Source organism: Serinus canaria, chromosome 4A (assembly GCF_022539315.1).
Source record: "Serinus canaria isolate serCan28SL12 chromosome 4A, serCan2020, whole genome shotgun sequence".
Classification (NCBI taxonomy): Eukaryota; Metazoa; Chordata; class Aves; order Passeriformes; family Fringillidae; genus Serinus; species Serinus canaria.
The window spans coordinates 16776154-16801907 of NC_066318.1; the positions used below are offsets into that span (position 1 = coordinate 16776154).

Below are 25754 nucleotides of genomic sequence, written 5' to 3' on the forward strand. Positions count from 1 at the left end.
TGGCTCTGCAACCACCAGGGTGAGCTGAGCTCTTGGGGCAGGAAGGCAGAGCCAGGGAGCGAGGGCAGCTCTGCAGCCATGGGGTGCTCAGGCTGCCAGGACACAGGGTCACACACAAGGTTTGTGACCCCGCACAGCAGCACGGTGGGGAGGCCCAGGAACGAAGGGACCAGGAAAGGTCTCTGGCTCGTTAGGGTTTTTCCTAATGCTTTCCCAGCTTCTCCTGCCTGTTTCATGTTCAAGAAGCTCCAGTTCCCCTCCTGCACAAACCAGGAAATGCTGCCCGGGGGAGGGAGCAGGCTCCACTCCATTACACAGCCGAAATCAAACCCAGGAATTTTAGTTCTGCTGCCCAGTCACACCTGATTAGCCCCCACTTTGATGCTGCTCAGGGGAACGCAGTGCACACAGTGATTTACTAATTATGGGACAAATTCTGCAGACCTCCCTCTCAAAAACTTTCTGTGAAGTTCGATGGGATTAATCACCCCAGCAGGAGCTCAGTCACTTGGGCTCCAGACAGAGGATGGCGCTTGAATCAGAGAGACAAGGAACTTCCTCTGCACCCAAACCTGCACCAGACAGGGGCTTTTTCTGCACCCAAACCTGCACCAGACAGGGACTTTTTCTGCACCCAAATAGGCATCAGACAGGGGCTTTTTCTGCACCCAAATAGGCATCAGACAGGGGCTTTTTCTGCACCCAAACCTGCACCAGACAGGAGCTTCCTCTGCACCCAAAAAGGCATCAGACAGTAGCTTCCTCTGGACCTAGAAATGCACCAGACAGGGCCTTCCTCTGCACTTAAAAATGCATCAGACAGGGCCTTCCTCTGCACCCAAAGCTGCTCCAGCTCTCACTGTGCTGCCACAGGAGCCCTTGCAGCCCCAGGACACAGAGGCCAAGGCATCCATGCTCTGCTCTTATACTGGAGGGTTTTCACTACCAATGCTCAAGTGCAGCTGAAGTATTAGGGAGAGAACCCAACTCTGGAGCTTCACATGTGGCCAGCCCTCTTCTAAACTTTCTGTAAAATTTCCAAACAACAGCAGAGATGCCTCCGGCATGCCCGGTATTTACATTAAACCAACATCATTACCAACATACACTGTTCCCAAACTTACACCGCCCAGGAGCAGGTGAGGCAAACTGTTTGCAGACTGGTTTAAACTTACCACACAGCCCATTCCTTTCCCAGACTGGGGAGGGTGAAGCATGAGAATGCTGTGAATTCCCCAATGTTTATCTTGCTCAACGAGTTTTATTTAACTGCATCATTAGGTCACCCTCAAATTCCCCCGAACAATGAGGGGAAAAACCCGCAGAAAAGGGTGTGGCTTCGGGAGCAGAGAGAAGGGGCTTTGTTTCCCTGACGCACAGTTCAAAAAATGCACACATTTACCAATCCAAATGAATCCCGAGAAAGGCCGAGCCTCGGTGCAGGAAAACTGGAGACTGCAAGGACGCTCCTGGTGAGAGGCAAAAGCTCTCCCCGGAGCCGTTTGCCTTTAAAATCCCCACACCATCACCCAGCTGCACCTTTAGCAACACAGAAGGTTTCTTGTCTAAATGACAGTTTCTCTTACAGCATGTGGGAGAGGGAGGGGAATAGAGGACTCCCTGCCTTCCTTTGCTACACTGCTCTATAATTTATGGATTAGTCTTGCAATTGTTCTACTGGTCCAGCATTTGCCTGCAAAGGAAACCTCTCCTCTGTGCAGCTATTTAGGTTAAAAAGTAACCTCATTAGATTCCCAGTGCTTTGAAGACAAATTTCAGTTGCTTCCCCTACTGGAAACCTTGCCAGCTGAACCTTTCTCCTCCCCCTCCTTCCCCCCACCATGTTCTTTCAAAGCAGCCAGGATCCATCCAATACAGACAAAAATCACCCTGTCTAGAGGAGCTGACTGTTGGCGTGTTTTCAAATACCTCTCCCTTGAACAGCAAGCAGGCTACATCTCACTGCATATAACGTAAGGAGTATTTCTGATGCAGCAGAACCACTGAGGAGCTGTTTCCCTGTCCCGTGTGCACAGAGGTTCGAGGCCTTTGAATTTGCAAAAACATTTGCAACGAGCTTCTACAATCATTACCCCCCCTAAACCCTTTACTTCCCCTTTTCCTGGCCTCTTTATTATTTATTTAGCCAGATCAAAGGGCCTTTTCATCAGGCTTGTATGCTGCTGAAGTCATTTCAGATCACAAACAATGGTGGACAAACTCTGAAAATAGCTCCTCATAGGGCTAGGAAGGTTCTGAGCAGATTCAAATTCCCTAAAGCTCAGACTCTGCTCCCAAATACCGCCTGGTTTCTTCATGCTCCCCTCAAAATGTGCAAACACAAATTCACAGAGACCTCTCAATTTACATCCTCCCGTTGCTCCTTTGAATTACCCTTTTAGCTTCAAAATGAGGCCAAAAATCGTTACACCAGATCCCACCTGGTGTCAGGCTGAGATGAGATGGTATGGGAACAGGTAAAGTGAAGCTGGGGTTTTAGCCCACCTTAATAAAACTTCATCTTCCCACACGGACATCAGTGTTTGGCTCAAGCCAAATCCAGCTCCTTATCTAGAGGGAACCAGAACAGGCTGAGATTTCAAATGATGGAAGAAAAATGAGCTAAAGCTGAACAACCAAGCCTGGGATGAGGCACAAAGCATATTCCATTTTCCTCTCCTACACTTCAGGCCACTGAAAATAAAATTCTAAAAACTCTACAGGACGCTCATAGGTGATTTTTGCTACCTGCACCATAATTGCTTTCATTCACTTTCACCTTTCCTACATGATACAGTTTGAAGAAAAACCTTTTTCTGGAGGATGTAATTAAAGAACAACTTAAGTCTTGCAATAAATAACTGCAAGTTTCTACAATGAATCACACCATAACTTTGGCTTTTGTAGCAAAGCTTTTGTGAGATTCTGGAGCCTCAGCATTGAACTTCCCCATACCATAAAAACAAGTTGGCTTGTTTTGGATCTTTTTGTTTTGTTTTTTTGTAAAAAAGCTTGGTGCCTCTCTAGTCAGCTACTGAAGCAGGTAACAGTCCTACTAGACAGTCTGCAGCTGAACACAACATGTCATCTCACATGGGGTCTTTGCTGAAGGAAAACCTGCCTCAGGAGTGAGGGTGATGGACTGAGTTTTATGTTGTCATTCTCTACGTGGCTGTCACAGGACTTGTTTTAAGGTCTCTCTTACCTGACTGAGCCATACTCAGGAGGATGCTGATACCTCATCATAGGCCCATCAGATCTTCCCTGCTGGCTCATGCGATGGTCACTATAGAAATGCCCCGAGTCCTGAGGCTTGCAGTTCATAGACGGGGTGGACACGTTTTTGTAAGGGTACTCTGGGGGAGGCCCCCGCTGCTCCATTCCTTTGATGCTGGGCTGGGAAGGGGGCTGCACCGAGTTCTTGTAGAACTCATTGGAGCCAGAATTTTTGTAAGGGTCGCTGGACTGCTGGGGAGAGAGCGGGGACAGCGGGGAGAGCGGCGCGCTGGTGACGGGCGCGTGGGCCTTGACCCCGCTGGTGGCCAGGGACAGCTGCATCAGCCGCTCGCTCAGGGAGCGCACGTGGCCCTGCTTGAGGTCCTTCAGTCCCTCGTCCTGGTGCACCTTCCCCGGGCTCACCCGCTGCACCGTGGGCCGCCCCTCAGTCCTCATCTTCTGGTTGGTGACACCCGTGACGTAGAAGGCGGCCCCGACGCTGGCGTGCGGCTGGCCCCGGAAATACTGCGACTGCACCTTGGCCTCCTCGTAGGTCGGGAGGTCCTCGCTGTTCTGGAGCCGCGGCGAGAGCTGCTTCTCCATGATGCTGTTGTCCACCTGTATCTCCTGGCCCTGGGGCTCCTGGCGGGCAGCATGAGTCACGAGCTGGTGGTCCTGGGAGCTCAGCCCTTCGTTCTGAGAGGCCGGGCTGCCGGTGCTGCTGAAAGGGGGGGCATTGCCTGTGGCTTGCTGGTGTAAGGCCAGAAGGTTGCGGTTGTCATTTGGGTTCCCGTATCGGAGCTGCTCCTGCAGCAGGCGCTGTAAAACTGTCGTAGCTGCTTGCTCTTCTGAATTCCTCATCTCAAAGTGTGGTGCCTTTTGGGTGGAATGTAAAAGCTGCCCTTGACCTAAGGAAAGGAGACACGGTTATTAGCGCCTGAGTGGATAGACGGAGAGACATTCAGAAGCGATGGCTTGAAATACAGAAAAAAGCAGGTTAGATTACCAAAGGTTCCCATAACAATGGGGGTCATCAAGGCCCGTGGAGACCTAAGAAGGACGTGCATGCCCGGGGGGCAAAGCCTCAGAAAGGTGATGAAAGGTGACTTGAAAGTTTATAGGCAAATCAATCCACTGCAAGCTGTAGGGATGCGTGCCAAATACCTCAGACAGCATCTCGGGCGAAAAGGAGACGTGGAATTCGCAGGATGATGGTTAAAATGCCTGAAACCTGTTTGCTTTATACTTGGAGTTACCAACAGTGAAATACACTTCCCATATTTGTAGGCAGACAAGGATAGAAGTGTGAAAACAGCAACTTGTCACTTTTAAGGGAAAGAGAAAAAAAAACAAAAAAGAGGCCCATTGAGATAGCATACGGTTCAAAAGAAGTAAAGAAATCTCTCGGCTTGGATAAAGCAATTAATGAATACCTAGTTAGCCAGCAGGTTTTCAGAGTTATGAAATGCCCAGAGTGAGATCAGCACCTCTTCTCCCCGCTGCAGAAAACCCCAGGCACGGTGCAAGTGAGGACTCGGGAACTTCCTGCTGTACAAAGGCAACCAAATCCTCACACATCTAAATACCCTCAGCGGAATGCATGCAAATGCAAGGGGAGGAAAAAGAGTTGTCTGATCTAAGGAACAGAAAAAGACCTCTGAGTGGCAGGAAAAAACACTGCGTCCCAATGAGAGAAACACAAAGCCAATGTCAGGCACATCCTAAGTACAGATTAAACCAGTGACCAACAGCAATTCCATTTTGCTCGGTCTCCCAGTGGAGTCAGGAGTGTGTCATGGAAACTCAGGCCCATTGGCCTTGCCTGAGTTGAAATATCAAAAATTAATGATACCTTTGAGACATGTAACTGAAAGCAGAGCTACTTTTGAGCTAGAACAGCTCAGAACAGAGAGTAAGCCTCACTCACTGGCCAAGCTGCAGCTCTGCCCTGACAGCAGAACACGTGTTGGTGTTTTAGCATTTTCTTTTGTGACCTTTTTTCTGTATTACACTGTCCCTTAGGAGAAGGTAACTCGTTCCCAACAGTTTGTTCTGTGGCAGAACCGGGATGCCTGAAGGGTTTGCTTTGTGCTGCATCTCCACAACCGCCTCGTTTGCTCCCTCAGACCGGCCAACCCCTGCAAGACAAGGACTCCCACTGGGCACACAAAAGCCTTCTGCAAATCTTAATGAAGAGAAAGTTAAAATCCACCTCATTCCAGGCTGCCCACCACAGCAGGAATTCAGGCCCTGTTAGCTGACCTGGAATGTGAGTCCTTTGAAATGCTGTTTGAAGTGGCACATACCTTTGTCCTTCACTTGGAGTTCCCTGGTGAGGAGGAGCAGTTCTGCCACATGGGGGGACACACTCAGCCTTCCTCCTGCAAACCCAAGATCTCCACTCAGAGATGGCTTCAGGCTCCTCTTCAGCAGGCCGGATCACTTGATACTCTCCTCACTCCCAAAATAATTCTGAGGAAAGCATTGAAAACATCATTTTAATCAGCAGATGAGACCCTCAAATTAATAAACCTTGGCCCATATTTCAGATTTTCCTTTTGTAGCTTCTTGTTTTCTCCCAGAGCCCAACAATTTTGATCCCTTTAGGATGAATGAACCCCCGTGTCCCCAGCAATCTACTCCAGCTGCTGCTTTAATCATGGCCATTTCTGCTCCAAGATTAAATGTTGCCAAGTAATGCTTTGTCCCATCTGTGCCTCCAAGTGAAACAGTGATTAAAACCCGCTAATTCTTTAACTCCATTGTTTTATTTTTTGCTCAGAATGAAAGCTGCAGCACAGATGAGGATGCCCTGTGCTTATGGATCCTTTGCCAGTGGTGCTGAGTATTTCAAACTGTGTCAGCAGAAATCCTCTGCTGGACGGTGACACTGTGAAATGCTTGATAAACTTCAACACACTGTGCCTCAGAAAGGACTGTGAGAATGATCAGTTTGTGAATATTAGCTTCATTTTACAGACTGGGAAAGTCAGGGGAAAAAAAGGACACTGACAAGAGCTAATGCCAGAAATACATTGCAGAGCACAGCTCTAATTCCCAAAACACTCTTTAATTACGTTACTTTTTTCCTTCAGAATATGAAGGAGTAAAGAAACTTTAACCATTGAGAGGAGAAGCAGGAGAATACAGAACAATGTGTATTTAGGCATGTTACAAGAAGCAGTTACTGAAGGTGTCCTAAAGAAAAAGACAAGCAATGCAAAAGATGTGGAATATATTTGTGCACTCAGTGTGTTCATACTTTAAGGAAAGGCAATGAAAACAGAACCAGCAAAACTAAAAATATTCATTGATATGTATAGTTTAGCTTAATTTCCTGGAATGTTGCAAAAAATAAAGTGAACAGATGTAGTGAAGGAATGCAGACGTGGATACTTCTGTCTCTGACTTATTACAGCACAAATCCACACCCAACAAAAACTATCTCAGATCTGCAAGTTAAATACTTGAGGTGTCAACAGCAATTTCAAGGCACATGAACAATATCTAAGGAGAGAACAAGGCAGTGTTGTGTGGTGTGGTACTTCAAGATGGTGGTTGAAAAAAGCAGCTAATGTCAAATTCTTAACTGGTGACTTAGCTCGAGAGGGATATATTGAAAACAGCTGCCAGCAAATATGCAGTAAGAACCTTTAAACCAGGCATTAAAGATAGCAGATAACTAGAGCAATTTCTAGCCTCTTTTCCCAGTGTTGCACAACAGAAGTTAAGGATTCCTCATCCCCCTCACACCAGAATCATCACTGACTCTTTCTTTTTATAATTTTTTTTAAACCAAGCTGCCCTGAGCAACCCTTTTTATTAGAGTATAAAAAGGCTTTTATTATGCAATATGATGCTGCCTTTCCACCCAAAGATTTCTTTTGTCTCAACTGGAAAAATCTAAGGAGGTGAGGGGGGGGGGATTGTTTATTTTTTTAATACAAAGATACAATCCAGCTTGAGATTCTGCCTCTCTGCCTTAAAGAATTTTTTTCAACAGACAAATCCAATCTGTGCATGTTTAACTCCTTCAAATGGCTCCAGGAACCATTTCACACGCAGAGCTTCACTCCTCAGCACTACCAGCTCATTCTGCTGAGCTGATGGAGGGAGGGCACAGTTCACACTGAAAACATTTGCTGGAACTGAATACTACTAATTTTAGTGTGGGTGTAAACTAGAAATCAACCTGGAAACCCAAAGCAAAAGGTGGGCTGAGATACAATATGAAGATATTCTGGCCAACAAATCCACTTTCTTTAAATACCAACTGGTAGCCTATTTTTTTCCAGTTTTATCCCATTATTTTTAATTAACAAAGAAAATCTTGTGCAACTAACTTGGGTGGCAGCATTCCTGGAATCTGCTTTCTGAGCAGGCTGGAAACTCCTGGCAGAGCCAGTGAGTTAACTTTTCTATTAACAAAACACAAAAATGAACAGTACAATTGGTGCTGAAGCCCATGTGTTATTTATTTGGAAGCCAAACTCTATTTTTTTGTCAGGCTCTTCCAGCAATTTCGGTTTTCTCTGTGCCAGAGGAGCAAATCAGTGAGATGCACTGGAAAAGTTATGATAGAGCTGGAAGGAAATTGGGAAGAATCTGTAGATACTTTAAAGAGACGTATTTGGGGGTTTAGCCTACATCTATTATGACTGATAGGGCTGAAATCAGACTGCCAACAACTCTGCCAAACTGTATGGATGGGATGGTGCACTCTCCATAGCCACAAAGCCTAGAAACACCTTTTCCAGGGGAAAAATCAGGTTTAGATCAAATCTCATCCAAGCAACCATGGTGAGATTTCCCAGGCTGAATCAATTTTGCAATTTGCTCCCAAGCATTGCAGCTTTATCATCCTACACCTCATTTTAAACTCTGGTCTGAAATTACTGCAGGTAATTTGAGGGAAAAGCTCTGGAGGAAACATCACAACCTAGAACTGGTAGAACTAAAGAATTGCAAATAATGCTTCACTATGCTGAGATCAAGAATGGACAGAAAATGGAGGTAATGTAGGTACTATTTAAGGAAGAAAAGCCTCATGTTTGCAGGGCATTGTGTAAAAACCCAGTAGCTGAGGCTTCTGACTTAAACATCATGTAATTATGCACAGGAACCTTGCCAGTCCCTCGTGAGGAAGGAAGATTAATGAAGAATTTAAAATGATAATACTGCCAGGCTGTAGGGAACCAAAGCAGCACATTTCTGTACAGCATGCAAATATTTTCCAGCATTATAAAAATAAACAAGCTTAGACAAGTGAGCGACTCACCACTGTTTGATGAGTGGCTCTAATGCTATAGCTCAATTAACCTGCATGGAGCAATAATAACCTCACAAGCAAAGAGAAGCATCTTTCTGTAGCTTGTGAAACGAAGAGGAATGCAAGAGTCCCTGTGAGGACAGCCTGTGCATACTTGCCCAGAATTACTGCTTAGCCAAGGAGCTAATTAGCTTACACATCAGGTGGGATGGGAACAGGTTCACCACCTCGTCAGGGCTGCACTACAGTTAGGCACTTTCAGTTTTACTCCTAAGTTTTGTGTCAGTCACACCTGAAACAATCCAGTGTCAGACTTCAATCTCCAGCAGCAAATTCTGTAAAGCAATTCTGTGGTTTCTTAAAGGATGTGCTCGTGATACTGCCCATCCTGGCTGGCAGCAGGGGATGGGGAGCTACCAGGCAGATGAAGTTTTCGGCTGGTTTTTAGGTGCTGGGCTTTCTTCAGACAGACCTGCACTCTGTAATAGAGGAGGGGACAGGAAACAGGGTGGAAAGGGCCAGCTGTGAGGTCCCTGGGCAATACTCCCATGCTGAGTCACCCCTGGGTAATGGAAACCCTCTGCTGCTCCATGGCCCATGCAAAGCCCAGCAGGCTGATCCCTGATCCTGCAGAAATCACTCAACCTGTGTCGTTGGAAGGGTGGCTGTTCTGCACAAAGGCTCACTGTGGAGTGGCTGGGAGCATCAGGGACTCAGAGGCAAGGTCCCAAATTATTTAATGAACACTGGAGGTTATCACTGAATGCTCTTTGCTTCCTTCCAGTCCTACCCAAAAGTAGGAGGAGGAGAAGGGAGAGAATACACACCAGGCTGGTCCTGGAGAATAAAGATTCCCAGCGTCTGGCGCCAACACCCAGACCTGCAAGGCAGCACTCAACAAGTCCCAGCGTTGTGAGATCATTTTAGCACCTGCTCCTAACCAGAAGGAGGTTCCAGACTCCAACCATAAACACCTCCCCAGCTCCCATTCAACCCTCCTGGCCCTGCCTGCCTCCATCTGCTGCCCCTGGCTCAGGTGATCCCGGAGGGTGGCACCCAGCAGGTGCATGGAGTGCTGCCAGCATTACTCATCTTCATTCCAGAAGGGCAGAGTCACCGGGCAAACAAGAAAAACTTCCTTCTTTTAACGAAAAACAAGAACAATGTCACCCGCAGGGGGGCAAATAAGATGCATACCCATTGTATTAGATCATCCTGCTACAGCAAGGGAAGGCCAGGAGGACAACCAAAGACTGGTCCCGGTTTTAACAACTCTCCCAGCCAAACTGAGTCCACCTGAGCAAGGATTAGACTGTCCCTAATCCTGACCCTCAAACACTCACTGGCACCAGGCACAGGGAAGCCTGGCAGGCCTAAACAAAAGGCAGCAAGTTGCTTGGCCTGGCTGGAGATAAATAAGTCAAGACATCACCATGGGAAGATCCCCACTAAATTACATCTCAAAGGAAAAAACTGACAAGACCTTACTTGACCTTTGAATTACTGCTCCCCTCACTAAAAAGTATCAATTTCTTCACAGGGAAGTTCCTATAATCTTCACCAACATAATTTAGGCTTTATATTACAAAGGAAAAAAAGAATAAAGACTTACAAAGCCCAGTATAAATAGGAATGTGTAGTGGCTTTTAAGCACTTTGAAAAGAATGCTTTAGGATTTCAAGTTCCTCCCTAAAATTTTAAAAGTGACAGGAGCAGGACAATTTATTCTGCATATACCAGTCTGATAGGAAAACCAGCTGTTTTTATTGAGACTATTTCTACATGAAGACACCACACCACTCAATTAAACAGTTATGCAGCACTACCTAACTGCTCACACATCTGCAGAGTCACAACCCTTTAGGGGCAGGTACTGCCATTTCTGCATAATTAATGAAACACATACTCCAGCACAGGCAACGGAAACTCTGCTACCAACTCCAAAAAGACCAAGATCTCACCTTTTAGATGTCTTTTTGCTAAAACCAGCTCAAGCTCACGCAGCTTCAGCCACACCAGGTCTCATTTCAGAGGGCTGCCTCCCAGCACAGAGCAAGCAAGATTCATCTGCCTCAAACTTCAGCGATTTCCAGTTATTATTCCTGCAGAACTGGGGAATTGCTGCAAGCCCAAGCTGCAGTTTGAATTCAACATCAAGCTTTGTTTTGTGTTTTGAGAATGCTCCACTTCTGGCTGCTGCTGGCACTCAGGCAGCGCCCTGCTTCTGTCGTCAGCAGCCCCTGTCCCACAACTATCCCAACTATGCCTCAGCACCAGTTTCATTGCATTGTGTGGTTTCTCCATTCCTTCCCTGATTTAGTCCAGGCCTCTCCTCGGGGCTCTCAGATAATGAAAACCATGTGAGAGTAAAATGTAATCTTCAAACACGCAAACCAGTTTCATGTGCATTATCAGAAGGGAGCAAAATGTTGACAGTGCATCATTTGTCCCTACAGATAGGATCAGACTCTTTTAATTGCTGCTGAGATTAAAAAAAAAAAAAAAAGATTGGAATCAGCATCTACGTTAAAAATAAAGTCAAAATTCAAAGCTAAAAGCTTAAGCAGCCCTGAGAACAATGGAAAAATGATCCTCAAAGAGATATATCCATTTTGTGCCACCTTAAGGTAGTTTTTCCTCATATGTCAGTTGTGACATCCTGAAAATTTATATCATAAGTTGACACAAATTAAAAAAAAGGTAGGTGGAGGAGGATGCAGAGAAGAAAACAACCACTATGGCCTAACTTTAGCATGGAATTTTCTGGCTTTTTCTAGCAATACCACAATTTAAACTATTTTAAGCCTCCATATGGAGGAGCTCTTCTTATTCCAGAATGCTGTTTCATAGAATCCAGAAAGCAGGCAGGAATGCCCCTCCTTTGGTCTCAGGTCTCTACTTTTTGTTTCCTTTAGAAAAAGAAACAGCTAAAATAAAGGTAAATTGCCAGTTATCAGCCAGAGATGCTGTGGCCCAAGGAAGGGCACAAACCCAGTGCAGTACTGGGACAGCCCAACACCACTGAGAGATCTCAGTGGGTGCCATGGGTTAAAAATATGAATTAAAACTAAAACCCTTCAGAAGATCCAGCCCACTGCATTTTTAGACAGCAAGGATGTTATAAAAGTGGTTTTGGTGTTGTTCTTTTATCATAACCACGTGGGCTTTTCATGTGCACCTTGTAAAAAAACCTTTAATTACCTATAAGATGATTAATTGAGCCTCACCACCACACTGGGAGGAAGATATTACTCCATTCATTTTAGCACAGCGGTGACTGGCTAAGTCTTGGCCTATACTGATGGGTTTTGTTGCCACAAATATGTCACTCAGGGAATTGATTTCTTTCAATGTGAGTGTTCCAGCAACCACTCTAAAACAGATGCAGTTACAGTAGGAAATAATTGGGTTTAGGTGTATTGCTTAGGAAACCTCGTGTAAACCACACCAGCATGACTTCTGCCTTGCTAACAGAAACTTCTTCACTGCTAGGAAGATTTTCTGCAGTAACAGCAAGCACAGATCCTGCCTAAATGGATCAGGGATGTTGGCACCCCAGGACTTGTGCAAGCAGAAGGCAGAGGAACCCTCTGAGTGTTTTCTACAGCTGGAGAAGATAGTTCTGCAAAGGATCCTCAGCAGCTGCAGAAAAACAGTTAAAGATTCAGAGCCCTAATGAACAAAATGAACTTTACTGAGTGAACAGAAAGCAGAGGTAACACACAGCTCCTGCAGCACAAATCCAAGGAGATTAACCTTCCCTGCTGCCCCTGAGAGCTCAGTCAATGCCAGCAGGGCTTGTGCAGGAAACACACTCAGCGCTCCCCTGCCTGAGGAATGCAGTGCCAGAGCCTCTCCAGGCAGGAAAAGCTGCTGTCCTGGGCTCCCAAGGGAACACATCCTGCAGTTTGCCTCCCCCTGCACCACCCTGGGCCCTGACCTCCATCCCAGCCTTTTGAGACTGCTCCATGGAAGCTCCTTTCAACCCCCCTGAGCAGCAGGGCATGGGGCCAGCAGTGTCCCACACACAGTTCCTATTGCCATCCCTGCTCCCCCAAATCAGAAATCCACTGGGCTTTCAGCACATGCTAAATCCACTCTATCCCCAGCAGTGCTAAGCTTTTTTCATAACTTTTTCTTTTCTAAAGAAGATCCAAGTGCTCCACACCCAATCCCAACTCGATGAGAGCAAAAGCTGCTCTTTCTCATGTAACTTTGGAGTGTTCTTTTGTGCCTGCTCTCCCCAGATCCCTGATCTTACCCAAAGGAAGGGTGGAACAGGCTATGTAACGGCTGTTGGTCTCTTCAACCTTACTCATTTACAGTAAAAAGTGTTCCAAATTTGTTTTTACCCAACACAAAAATCAGCACTCAGCTGTGATGACTCCAGAAAATTCCAGATTACCACCTCCTTGTGCACCTCCACAGGCTATCCCAGGATCCCAGACTGGTCTGGGTTGGAAGGAACATTAAAACCCATCTCATTCCAACCCCCCCAGCACAGGCAGGGATGCCATCTCACACTGGTTTTAAGTTCTGACCCTCCAAAAATACAGAGGAGGTTTCAGCTTTGTTTCTTTTCCAAAAGACAATGGGAAAACAAGGAAGATATATTTTCCCAAGCCCCACAACAAAACAGGCTAGCCCCAGTATGAAGCAATCAAATTTGTTTCAGCTGAACACAGAACCACCCAAATTAGAACAGCAGGAAAAGTCCACCAAACCCTGATGGGAACAAAGTCACTGAAATGTGGAATTACTTTCCTTGAGGGTTACAGTAAATAATCCTAATATATTAAGTAATTCTTTCAAAAAACAAGTTGTGTAGAGACACAAAACATTTTAAAGAAAATATTACCGTGACACAACTCTTAGACAAGGTCTTACAAATACTAATTAACTCATTAAACAAAATCTTAAACTGCCTTAATTCATAAACATCCATATAAGAGAACTGTTCAACAACATCTTGGTCTACAATTGGACACTGTAAGTGCTTTGCTAATACAAATAAGCCTTTAAAAACCAATTTTATTGGATCAGCAAACTTCTTTGTCATTTACACAAAGTCTGGTTCTATACTGTGACCAATACTGATGAGCCTTAGCCCAACAGTGGTTACCAAGGAAAATGACCAAAGACCTCTCCAAACTCCCAAAGAATTTCAAATATTTAGTATTAAAAAAAAAAAAAAAGTTATTTTAAGCTGAGACACAACCAAACTAGACAAGAGTCATTCTCAGAGAGGACGAGAAAGTAAAAAAGCAGCAAGTCTGAATGGCAGCATTTATCTCTGAAGCCCTTCTGCAGGACCAAGAATGCAGAGTGCCTGCCAGGACCAGAGGAGACACTCAGCTCTTGGGAACAGGAGGGAGCCCTCACTTCTCCAGGGCCAGCCAAGCCCTGTGGGAGCTGCCCAGGACAAGCAGGACACATCCAACAACCACCAGCAGGGACCCACAGCTCCATCCCAGGGAGACTCCACCACACGTTCCTCCTGCACCTAGGCTGAGCTTCTCACACAAACCTCTCCACTCTACTAAGACAGGATTTTAAAGCTTTGAGGCGTTTGTTTCCACAGGTCTTTGAATTCGGCTCTCAGGGGGGTTTTTTAATTCATATTTCATTTTCTATTCCTATTCACTTCTCATGCACCGAGCTCCTGCTGACATCAAATGCCTGGTTTGCCCTGAATGGCCATTTATACACAGGTATGTTTTAAATCTATTCTTACTTTTAAAATTACATCCAAGTGTCCACGTAAACACAAATTCCATCAACCACAAAAAATTCCTTTCACTTACAGGCATAGTAGGCAAGTAAGAAAAGACTATATTGCATGTTTAAAAAATTATTGCTCCTAGGAACAACTTCACACTACTTTCCCCCAAAGCTGTTGGATCTTTTTCCTGTCCTCAAGACAACATTTCAAGGCTACTCTGGAGAGCCAGGTAATATGCAAGATTTGGATATTTGCTGACCTTAGAGTTCTCCATACAGCCCATTACTTTCACATGGACACAGTTGCAGTATCAGATCTGTCCAAAGCATGGACCAAATGCTTTTGGAAAGGCTGGAGGTATGGCCATGGAGGCTGCAGCATGAAGTTCTTCCTGTGGCCAGCACTGCATTCCAGAGCTGCTTGGGAATACACTCTGTCTTGTATAAAAGGGTTTAACAACTCCTGCAGCCAGACTGGATTCACAGGTAGGTGCCTGCTCTTTCATAAAAGACAGTGATTTAAGTCTGCAATTTGATGCTGCTGCCACATATGGGGCACATGAAGAGAGAAGATCAGGTACCAGGGAAGTGGAAGCCTAACCTAGAAAGAACCTACTCATCAGAAAGTAAGAAAAGCAAAGAATTCCTGAAAGGAATGAGCTTAGAGAAATGGGTTGTGGCCCAGATTCAACACAGTGGACTAAATCACTTTGACAAATCCACTAGTGCTTCCAGCAAGTGTATAACCCCAGCAACAGGCAGCTTGGAACACTTCTATGAGGAACCAAGTCCTCTCTTGTATTTCAGTGGACAGAAGAGGAGAAAGAGAGCCTGGACCTTATTGCCAATCCCCAAGAATGGCTGTTCTCACACTTTTATAAACACTTGGTCTCCATGGAAGGGGGATACCTAGCAGCAAACACTGGCAACCAAGGACATTCCACTCCCACTATATCGTCCACAATAGCAAGAAGAAGAAAAAAATCCATAAGGCTGCTTTGAACCCTTTGAGAGGACTTCTTCAAAAGTGAGTGTCTGAAAATACCTTGAAATGTGGGAATGTGCAACAACAGCCAGATAGAAGGAAACAGGCATCTTACTTTATTCTGAAAGCATTTACACTTCAGCCCAAAGTGGGAACATCCATTAATCCAAGAATTTTTTGCCAAGAACAAGGTCATCATTTTCCTTTTAATTCACAACAGAGCCCAGCACACAACATATTCTGCACCAAACAGAGAATCTCATCATTTACAGGTGTTTGGAGCCAGGCTTTAGTTTAATGCATACTCTGAACTTGTAAGAACTTTATTATACTGTGTTTTGTCTTCCCTGCAGGTCAGAGCTCTGCAGCTCTTTAAAAGCTGCTAGCAAGAATGAAACAAAAAGTGCACAAGGAGTTCTGCCCCACAAGGGGGGTATAAACAGACAAATTCTTTCACTTCCAGAAGTATTTGTACATTAACACACTCTTGGACTGTTGATAATTCTAAAATTGAAGACCTATTCCTGTGTATACATTACTACAACAATCTAAACCAAGCTCATATTTTACTCCACATTAAGAAAATTAAGCTTTAATGAGCTCAAATTTTCCCTGAGCTGTTTGCTCATTGCAGTGACAGTAAGCCCCAGCCATGGAGCAAGGCATCATTGTGCTGAGCCCTAGGAAGAATTAAATGGTGCAAGTTGTTCTATCAAAATAATCACCAAAAAAAAAAAAAATTAAATCACACTCAACTGGAAACAAAAGGAAGGGCTAAAAGTGGGAGAAGCATTTATGCTCTGAGAACTTGGGGGTTGCAAATTCTCAATTTCACTGTCATGATTAGGAAAATGTGGCAGCAAAGCAATGCAACCTTATTTCTAAATAAACAAAAAGATTGGTCAGTCTGCTGATGCAAGACAGACTAAAGAGAACAAGAGAACTATTAAATTATCTCCACTTCTGGGATTCTGGCTATTCTTTTGCAAAGTGAATGGCTTATGCTAATCAGGATGCATCTGAAATGCATCATTCAAGCCTTCTTGTGCAAATACAGTTCTTATTTATCCCAAAAGATCCCCACCAGCTGGCAATGTTTGCATACAATGTTAAACCCAACCTCAAGAGCCCATGCATTATGAGTCATTTTACACTTAAAAACATTAGTTCCCTTCAGAGTTCTCCAAGACCGTGTATCCCACGAGAAGAATTTTAGTGGAATTCAGCAATAATACACTATGTTACCATCCAACTTCCTCCAGCACAAAGAAGTTACAAGTTTTCTGTTGTTCGGTGGGTTTGTTTTTTTTCCCCCTCCTAACAGTGCTTTTCCTCCAGAACATCTTTGGGGAAGGAACAAAAGGATTTGCACCAATCCCTTCTACATGAATCAAATATTTATGCTATACCCTCTTGAAGCACTTTCATCTAGTAACCTATGGAATGTGATCTCCTGACCTCAACACTCAGGCACGTCTAAATCAGCTGCCCTTTGAGCTGTATTAGAGGCCACTGAGAATTTTTATACATTTGTATCAGGCATATGAAAACCCTGTGGCCCAGCTGTGGCATTCTCTGCCACAAAGCATTAGTCCAAAGTGTGCTCTGGGAAAGGGGAATGCTTTGCTTGTCCCACATTTATGGCACAATCTCATGTTGTGTGTCACAGGAGCAGGCAGGATGATGAGCCACACCATCAGCACATTAACCAGCCAGCACAATTTAAATTCAAGTGTCATGGCAAACTCCAAGATCACATCCCACCACATGGCCACTCTGCCTCCAGCCCCCTCCCCAGGGCAGTCAGCACTGCCTGCAAAATACCTGCAGAATCCAGAAGGCAAAGCACTTGTGGGATGAGCAGGCACCCATTCCCTCCATCTGGAAATCCAACCCTTTCCTCAAGAAAAATAAATCATTCTACATTGTCTTTCTGGCTCCCAGGAATCTTTGAAGGATGGGGTTATATTGCAAATAAGTGTCCTGGAAATAAAAGAGAGGGAGACCAGGTGTCCCAGATGAACCTGCAACTTCAACTACGGCACAAATTTTTCCAGGGTCAGCTCGTGACCCTGCTCCCTCGAGGAGCAGTCACTGAGGTAACCCTGGTGAAAGTCTGACCCAGAGATTTAACAGGGTCATGGGCCTGATGGGAGGGTTCATGTTTTCACAGCAGCCCTGAAAAGCCGAGGTGATGCTGCCCATGGCTCACACGGGAGCAGCACGAGGGTGTAGGGAAAGCTCGAGAACACAGCTCCTGTGTTCCTAACCTGACGTGGTAGAAAAGGCTCAGTGCCCTGAAACAGTCAAGCAGAAAAACGTGAGACAGCAAGCCAAAACCAAGACCCTGTCCTCTGCCCCAGGAGGGATCCTGGCCAGTCACTTGCCCCAGTCCCCTTGCAAGGTGCCCCAGTGGCTGCTACACCTCAGCAGAGACTGAGGCACCCCCAGGTCTCCGAGGGTCCAGCAGCTCAGAGCACGCTGCCTTGCTGCCCCACCTATTCCACCTTCTTTTCCCACACAAATCCCTCCAGGGAAGAGGAAGGAAAAAAAAAAAAACCTTAAAAAAGAAAGAGGAACAGGGAGCAGGACAGACCAATATGTAGCATTTCCTGTATCATCCACAGGAAAAACCCATGCAGCAGGGAAGAGCTCAATGTCAAGGTTGGTTTCACCACATGAACAGGCAGTTCCTCCTGCTGGGGGATGCTGTGTGATTCCACAGGGAACAATACAATCTTCCCTGACACAAGGAGTCCCACTAGCAGCCACACAAAATTCCGCAGGTCCTTCCCTTGCAGAAATGCCTGCTAGCAAAGAAGGAAGGAGGAATGTGGGTACAGAGTTGGGGGAGAAGGAAAATGAGACATTCAGTGTGTTATTATCACTTGTAAACCAGGACACACTCAGCACTTGGCCCCTACAGAAAGGAGTATTCTGCAAAATATGTTTCCCTGCACAGAGACTGGGCCTCCATCCAGTTATTATGTGCACATGTCCCTGCTGCGTTTTCAGTCTTACTTCGGGAAGAAAAAAATCTCAAAACAAAGAAAACATCCCCTCATATTCACTGTGCACAGTGCCAAGCGTGCTCCTGACCATGTTCAATAATCTGTTAAGGAGTGCTAATTATGGGTGCAACACTTTTGCACCTTGTGACACAGCAGTAAAGCACTTAATGTAAAACAAATTCCAGTGTGAAACAAGAAATCAGCCGATGGTGGCAGCCCTGTTTGCACGTGTGATACAGAAATGCATGTAGATGCTCCTCTGCACAGCACGACCAGCAAAGACAATCTCAACACGTGGATTACAAGCACAATGACTGCAATTATTTTCTCAAAAGAAAAGAGCACCACAAGAAACGGCTGCTTTCAAACACAGCCTGACACAAACCCACTTCAGCGACTTCCACCGAGTTTTACTCAATCCAATTACACACAAGTACATCACTATTCGTTTTGGCAATTTACTACCAATGGTGAAATAGGTGGATGAGCATATTTTGTTCTTTTATGCCTTTTGCAAGATAAAAAGCAAACTTTACAGGAGAGAGAAGAGATGGACAAAAGCTGACAGAGAAGAGAGCTAGTCTAACTCCCAGGTTAAGGCCGGAGAAAGAATGCAGAGTCTCTTGCAGCATGAGCACATCTCTTACCTACTGATCTGCTGAAGACAAAAGGGTTTTCTTCTTTTCAGAAACTGGACACTTGTAGCTCGTTGGGTCAGTCACACAAAGCTTCCCTGCTGCCAAAGGTATTCTTTTTCCCCTCGGGTTTTTGTTGTTGTTGTTTGGTTTTTTTACCCCAGAGAGTAAAGGGCAGAACAGTGGATTCAGCAGGGGCAAAGGGTGGAATTCGAGATTTAACGGGCTGGAGAACTGCAGAGCTCTCTCCAAAAGATGCTGTATTTCAAGGCGCTTTCATTTGCAAATCCTTCTTCATCCTCAGTGTCAATAAAACCGGAGGATGGGGAGCAAACTTTTTTTAACCGCAGAAGTAAACCGGACTCCACAGTACGGGGAATGTGATACGAACTGGATTTATAGCTCGACTTTTTCTTTTATTAAAAATAAATATACTTTCAGAACAGGCAATCGAGCTGGAAGCGGGGGTAAAAAAAAAAATCCCAGAGTCAGCCAGGACCTGCCCGCGGTCGCTGGGAGGAGGATAGCGGTACCTCGAGAGAGGCAGAATAAACACAAAGAGGGGAAAGTCCGCGTCCCGGCGGTGGCAGCTCGGCTGTCAGTGGCAGCGCCGCCCGGGGCAGTGGCAGCGCCCGCGGCCCCGGCAGCGAAGGGCGGCCCGCGGCATCGCGCCCGGGCGGGCTCGGCTGCGCTCGCTGCTTCTCCGGTTACCTGTGCGCGGCGGCGGAGCGGCGGCGGAGCGGCACCGGGCGGGCTGGGCGGCACGGAGCGCGGCGGAGCGGCGGCACGGGCGGCTGGGCTCCCTCCTCCGCCTCCTTCCGCTGCTGTGGGCGCGGGCGGCCCGCGGGAGCGCTGGGCCGGGGCGGGCAGGAAGCGCCACCGCCCCCGGGCCCGCCCCGCCCGCGGCACCGCCCCCGCTCCGCTCCGCTCCGCCTGCCCGCCGCTATTGTGTGCGGACACACGGACACACGGACCGGCCCCAGCCGCGGGGAGCAGCGCTGCGGATCCTGGCCCCGCGCACGCACCCCAACAACCCCACCTGTGCCCGGAGCGGTGTCCAAACGCTCCTGGAGCTCTGGCAGTCTTGGGGCTGTGCCCTTTCTCTGGGGAGCCTGGGCAGTGCCAGCACCCACCGGGGCAAGAACCTTTCCCGAATACCCAACCTAAGCCTCCCTGACGCAGCTCCAGCCGCTCCCTTGGCTCCTGCCCATGCTCACAGAGATCGGAGCTGCCCCTCCACTGCGCCTCGGGAGGATGTTGAAGACACAACGAGGTGTCCTCCAGGCTGAACTCACCAAGTGACCTCAGCCACTCCTCATAAGAGTTTCCATCTAGACCTTTCCCCATCCTCATAGCCTCCTTTGTACACTCTTCTAAAAGCTTAATTTCTTTTTTAGACTATGGTGCCTAAAACGGCTCAAAACATTCGAGGTGAGAAGACTCCAGTGCAGAGCACAGCACAGCAGGACAATCCCCTCCCTGGCCTGGCTGGTGGTGCTGTGCCCAGTGTCCCCCAGGACAGCCCTGGTCCCTCTGCAGGAGGTGCCACCTGGGCAACTGTGGAAGGACCGACAGGAGTCAGCCCCACCAAACCAACCTGCCAAGCCCCTGGACTGAAATGGGTTTATTGCAATGTACACCAGCCCAGGACTCACCCCCATTTTTGCTGGCCAAATGCTGAAAATAAATGAAAACGAGGCAAGGACTGATCATGCCTAACTGCATATAGACAGGGTGTTAAAGAAGATCCCTGTATATAGTGTTCTACTTAAAACCAAAATGTACATCATGTGATCTTCCAAAGCTTAGGCTATCCTTATAGGCAATATCCACAGACCTCTACTACTCTGCCACAGCTGGAAATAATGGTCACTGTGGAAAGATGAGACTGAAGGCACTTCAGTTCTTACCAAACACAATTCTGATTTTGCTGTGTTTCAGCATTTTATCACAAGATAAAAGATGGTGGCCACTCAGAGGTGGCATTTGCTGAAGGCTTTAGTGCCTGGAATCAGAGTGTGGAATTTCAACTCCTAAAACAGTTTATCTTTAAACATTCCACAACCTTTATAGCAAAGCATGGACTCACCACCTTTGTGCATGTGACCCCATTCAAAAGCCTGTAAAAGGATCCCAAAATGCTGCTAAAAAGAAATACTTAGGACAGTTTTGTTTTGGAAGATCTAACAGAGGATTAGTAATGGCAGTAACACAGTCAGCTCTGCAGTCTTTGCAGGAGAGAGGCAAAGTTCTTGTTCTGAAAAGGGCTAAGCAACACTAACTTCTCCTCAGCCCATCCCTGTAATCAGGGCAAAGCCCCAGTCTAAAAAAGGCTGAGAGATAACAAACTGGTCCTTCTGTAGGGACTTATTTGTGTACAAACAATCTACCCTGCCTTTCTCACAATCCACCTCCTCCTCCAGCTTTTGCATAGGGAGCATTGGAATCCTCCCCCAGCGAGGCCATTCCTGTCCTGAACTCCAGAGGAGGACAATCTCCCAGGGACAGCTTCCACTTGGCTCCTGGTCCTTACCTTGTAATTTCAAAAAAAAGAGCGAAACAGAAAACTGAATGCAGCTGTCACGGTGTGTCCACAGCTGATTTAATGCATAAAGGCCTGATCATGCAAATATGAAGCCCACTAAGCAGTACCAGTTTGGCAAGGTTTGAGGCTAAGATGCCACCAGTTTCCAAAAAAACCCCTGAAAGTGCAAAAACTGGCCACATGTCAAATCCTTGCACTGTGAAATTTGGCCTTCATGTGAGGAAAGAAGGCATGATTCAGCCATTTACCTTTTAATCACTCTGAGCAAATCAGTCCTTTTCGACATTCCCAAATGTTAGCGTTGAAAAGAAAGACTTGGCCAAAAATTCAGGAAGTCAAATTACAGAAATCCCAAATGCAGCATCTATAAACATCTATTTTTTTCCCCCCCTCATAACCAACATTCATTCACTGGAATGTTTTAATGGAAGAAATGCAGAAACACATGTAAACAGCTCATTAACATCCCATAACCTTACAGTTTGAAACGCCAAAGGAAAAAAAACAGGCAGTGGAGAAGCAGCTACTGAAGGCAGCGTTTGCTGGATGCGGTGGGGCAGCGTTGTAAGGGAAATTAGCACAGCTAGAGCGAAGGAAAGAGTTATAAACTGTGCTTCAGTCACACATCCTGTCTCCCTCCCACATGCTCAAAGAAAATATGGGAGTAAAGAGAGGAGGCAGAGTCATCAGGAAAGCACAAGCATTGCTTCATGCAAGCGCTGGGGAGCAGCGAGCCTTGCCCGAGGCGTGTTAACCTCGGCTCCTCTGCTGCCTATTCGAGGAGCACTGCTCGTGTTCAACCCACACAACTGGAGATACCAACCTTATCGGGACTGCAAAAGAACAAAGCTGCATGAAATCCAAACTCTCTTCCTTGAAGCACTCTCCCCCTGTATCCTCCCTTCACCCAGCTCCCCGCCCAGGCCGGTGCTCAGGAGCTCCAGCACACATCTGAACGGCTGCCAGCGGAGGAAGCGAGCAGTTTCCATACACACATCACGCCACAATGTGGGAATTCAGGAAACAACACAAGAAAGGGGTTCCTAATAACTGTTCCAGCGTGCTCGGGCCAATTTATGCAATCACACAAAGGTCACGGTGGTTGTGCTAAAAAGCACAAAAGATAAGCGCTACAACGGCAACTAATTCAAAGTAGGAGAATAAATCTCGGGCTTAGGAAAACCTGGAGTTGCTCCACCTACAATTTTTTAAGAGGTTGTCCTTCACATTCTTTAAAATTCCTCCATCTTAAAGTTCCTCCCTCCAGGAATGGCTGTAACTCAGGCGCCCTTTGTCCGCAGCAGCTGGAGCTCAGGAAGCTGCTGATATTATCCCTCCTGTACAGACACAGCTCAGCTCAGCTCAGCATCCACTCAGCACACTGCACAGGGCCCTGAATTCATTTCCCTGCATCTCTGATCTCGGGCCAGCCTAACAGAGCTTTTCTTCTTGCACATAAAAATAAAGTGTTAGCAGGGCTCAGAAGTGGCATTTAGCTCTTGGGGCCAGACAGAACGTCCCCGCCAAAGTGAGGGGCTCTTTGTCTATAAAATACATTATTGGGCAAAATAATGACCCTACAGTAAACAGACAGTAATACAAAGAAACAGGAAAAAAACTAAGAAGAGGAACTGAGGACGTTTGCCAGGAATGTGAGCAGGAGCAGGGAGCAGGAATTTCTGAAAAGGGAGAGTGTATTTCTTGTCATAGAAGACAAAGTAGAATGCCAGAATGATTTGGGTTAGAAGGGACCTTAAAGCTCATCTCATTCCACCTCCTGCCTTGGGCAGGAACACCTTCCACCATCCCAGGTTGCCCCAAGCCCTGTCCAACCTGGCCTTGGACACTTGCAGGTGTGTTTGACAGATACTCATCGAATAAAAGGAAGTGAGTGAACCAAGACCACATGTTTGGGAACACAGATCAAACCAAGACTAAAAGATTTCAAAGCCTCATAAAAATCACACAAGAAATGTCTGGAGAAAGCACCAAGGTACCAGAAGGTTGAGTGGTTGGTCCAAAGTCAGGCTGGGAGTTCAGTCTGCACTTGCAGAGGCCCTGCCTTGCTGCCCACATGTACAGTGAGCTCAAACAGTAGTACATGCAGTACTACAGCTTGTGCTGCTCTTTCACCACCTGATTTTAGCACCCAGCACCTTCAGGCTGGCCATGGCTGTCTTTGAGTCATTTGCAGAGGATTTGGTGTTGCTGCTACATTCAGCCCTGAGCTGTAACAAGGCCTGGAAGGCACCCTCAGGTCCTGGGTTGGGTATGGCTGGAGAGCAACTACAATTTCTGAATGGAAAGGGAATCAGACAGATGAGAGACTGAGGCATGAACTACATGAGTAGTTCAAGATGGCAAGAACAGCTATTCACAGATCAAGAGCACCAGAAATTACCACCATCAAACTTGACATGCGTGGAATTGCTAGAAAAAATTCTATTCTCAAAACACACGAGCAGGAACAGTTACACACTACTTATTCCTCTGGCCTTCAATTAGGAACTGCTGTGTCTTTCTATACAAGTGTATTATTTTACCAATTCTACACAATAAAACTTTGATGACCACATAACTTCTGGGACGGCAGTAACTGATACAGAAACCTCTGCAAAGCCAACTTCATGTCCTGTCTCTACTTTGATTTACACTGTAACACAGCCCCAGCTCATCTAAGATTTTTCATGCTGCTTCGTGTGAAGAGCTTTAAAAGTCTGTCAGTCTGGGAGGTGCCTCTAATGGATTGTAACTCAAGTGCAGCGTGGTTCCTGGGGTGAAGAAAAGGCCTGCAAGGAAGGGGGAGAAAAGGAACAGCTTACCACAGTGAAATGTAATATAGAGGTCAGCAGTGACATGTCACCCGTGAGGTGATTGATCAGGTACCACCTGTAAGGAGAATTATTCTAACTGCTGAACCTTGGCCCCTCTCTGTGCAGAACTGCAGAAGAGAGCTGTGTATCCAGGAGAGTGGTAAACAACTGCCAACTATGGAAAAACAAATGTTGCAGCTTTGCCCTAAACACATTCACACCTCAGGGCCCGGCAGTTAAATGTAGTTTGGGCAGAATTAGGTTAGTCTGGACAAAGTGATTTCCTTACAAAACACTGTTCTTCTCCCTAAGATGGACCTGTAAGCCTTTAGCTGATGTCTATTATATGTTAACAACTTTAATGTAGGCAAGTTGACCACACCCTTGCTTCTCTGCACTCTTACCTCTCAAGTCCCTTTAAAAAGAGATGAGTCTTTAAAATCTGCTGGAATTCATTGAAAGATTCCCTCAACTTCCAGTGTATTTGGACCAGAGTGAACTGTAAAAGCAAGGCATGGAGGCACTGAACTTCAGCTCAGTATTTGTTTGCTCTCAAGGACTAAAGATTGTGTGAAATTACAAGTGAACAAGATGTACAGCAGGTTCTGCAGCAAAAACCAGACTTGCTAATCCTGATATTTCAATGACCATAAAGCCTAAGAGGGGACAACCATGGCTGATTTGATACCAAAAAAACCAACCTCTTCAAAGCCTCCAGGCCTTAAAATGGTGCAGCTGTACTGATAAATACCACAGGGATGGGGGACAGGGAGTGCCCTTTGATTTAAAGCTCTTGCAACTCATTTTTAATGCTGATATCAGAAGCAGACTCAAAAGTGAAAAATGAGAGAGGTCCAGCCAACAGCAACCTCTGTCTGGGAGCAACCTTGCAGTGCCTGGGAAGGGTAAAGGCATGGTCTCAGTGAAACACTGAGTGTCATGTGCATGCAGGAGTTCTGATAATTGCAGGAGCAGAACCATCTTCCCCTGCTACAGAGAAGCTGTACGGTAACCAGCTTGTTCTGAACATGAAATTGAAAAAGAGAAATGAAAGGAGAAAAAAATGCTAGGTACAAAAAACGTATTGAAATAAAATAGTTGAATTTCTCTTAAATAACTTCTTAAAAAGTGCCAATTAGAATTTTTATGAATACACAGATATGCTCCTAAAAGCAGTCTTTTCCCTGTAGTAAGCTACAAAAGACTGATAATTAGAGAGAGCAAGATATCAAGTTACAGGTAATTGATTAACATTTCATTTTCATGTAAATGAAAAACTAAAAATAGAATTATGGAAAAAAGTCTGATTAGATTTTCAATCATTTTCAAAAGCTGCTGCCACATTCTGGAAGAGCACCAGCACTCTCTGCTGGTGATCTTTGTTCAACAGTTATCAAGAGAAAAATGAGGGATGAAAGTGCATTATGTTCTTGATATGAAATGCCATTTTTGTTTTAAATTGATGATTAATTAGGTCCCTAACAATTTAGCAAACAGCAACTCTAGGAGCTAGTTATGCTTTTGGAAACAACACAGTCATTACTAAGAACTGCATTTAC

General features: G+C 45.9%; 1 protein-coding gene across 3 annotated transcripts in view; it reads right to left on the bottom strand.

The window, feature by feature from the left end:
- AMOT (angiomotin) overlaps nt 1-22323 on the bottom strand; it is a 51832-nt gene extending 29509 nt beyond the window's left edge. The window contains exons 1-3 of one of the 3 annotated variants that reach the window (XM_018914270.3): nt 22206-22323; nt 5523-5688; nt 3206-4124 (exon numbers count right to left, since the gene is read on the bottom strand). In XM_018914270.3, the coding sequence (XP_018769815.1) occupies nt 3206-4077 (872 nt within the window). In that variant the 5' untranslated portion in view covers nt 4078-4124; nt 5523-5688; nt 22206-22323. Of the gene's footprint in view, nt 1-3205; nt 4125-5522; nt 5689-10446; nt 10675-18849; nt 19453-22205 lie in introns of those variants that run through there. The other 2 variants (XM_009090303.4, XM_018914271.3) reach the window with 2 other exon arrangements.
- Nucleotides 22324-25754: the final 3431 nt, after the last annotated feature.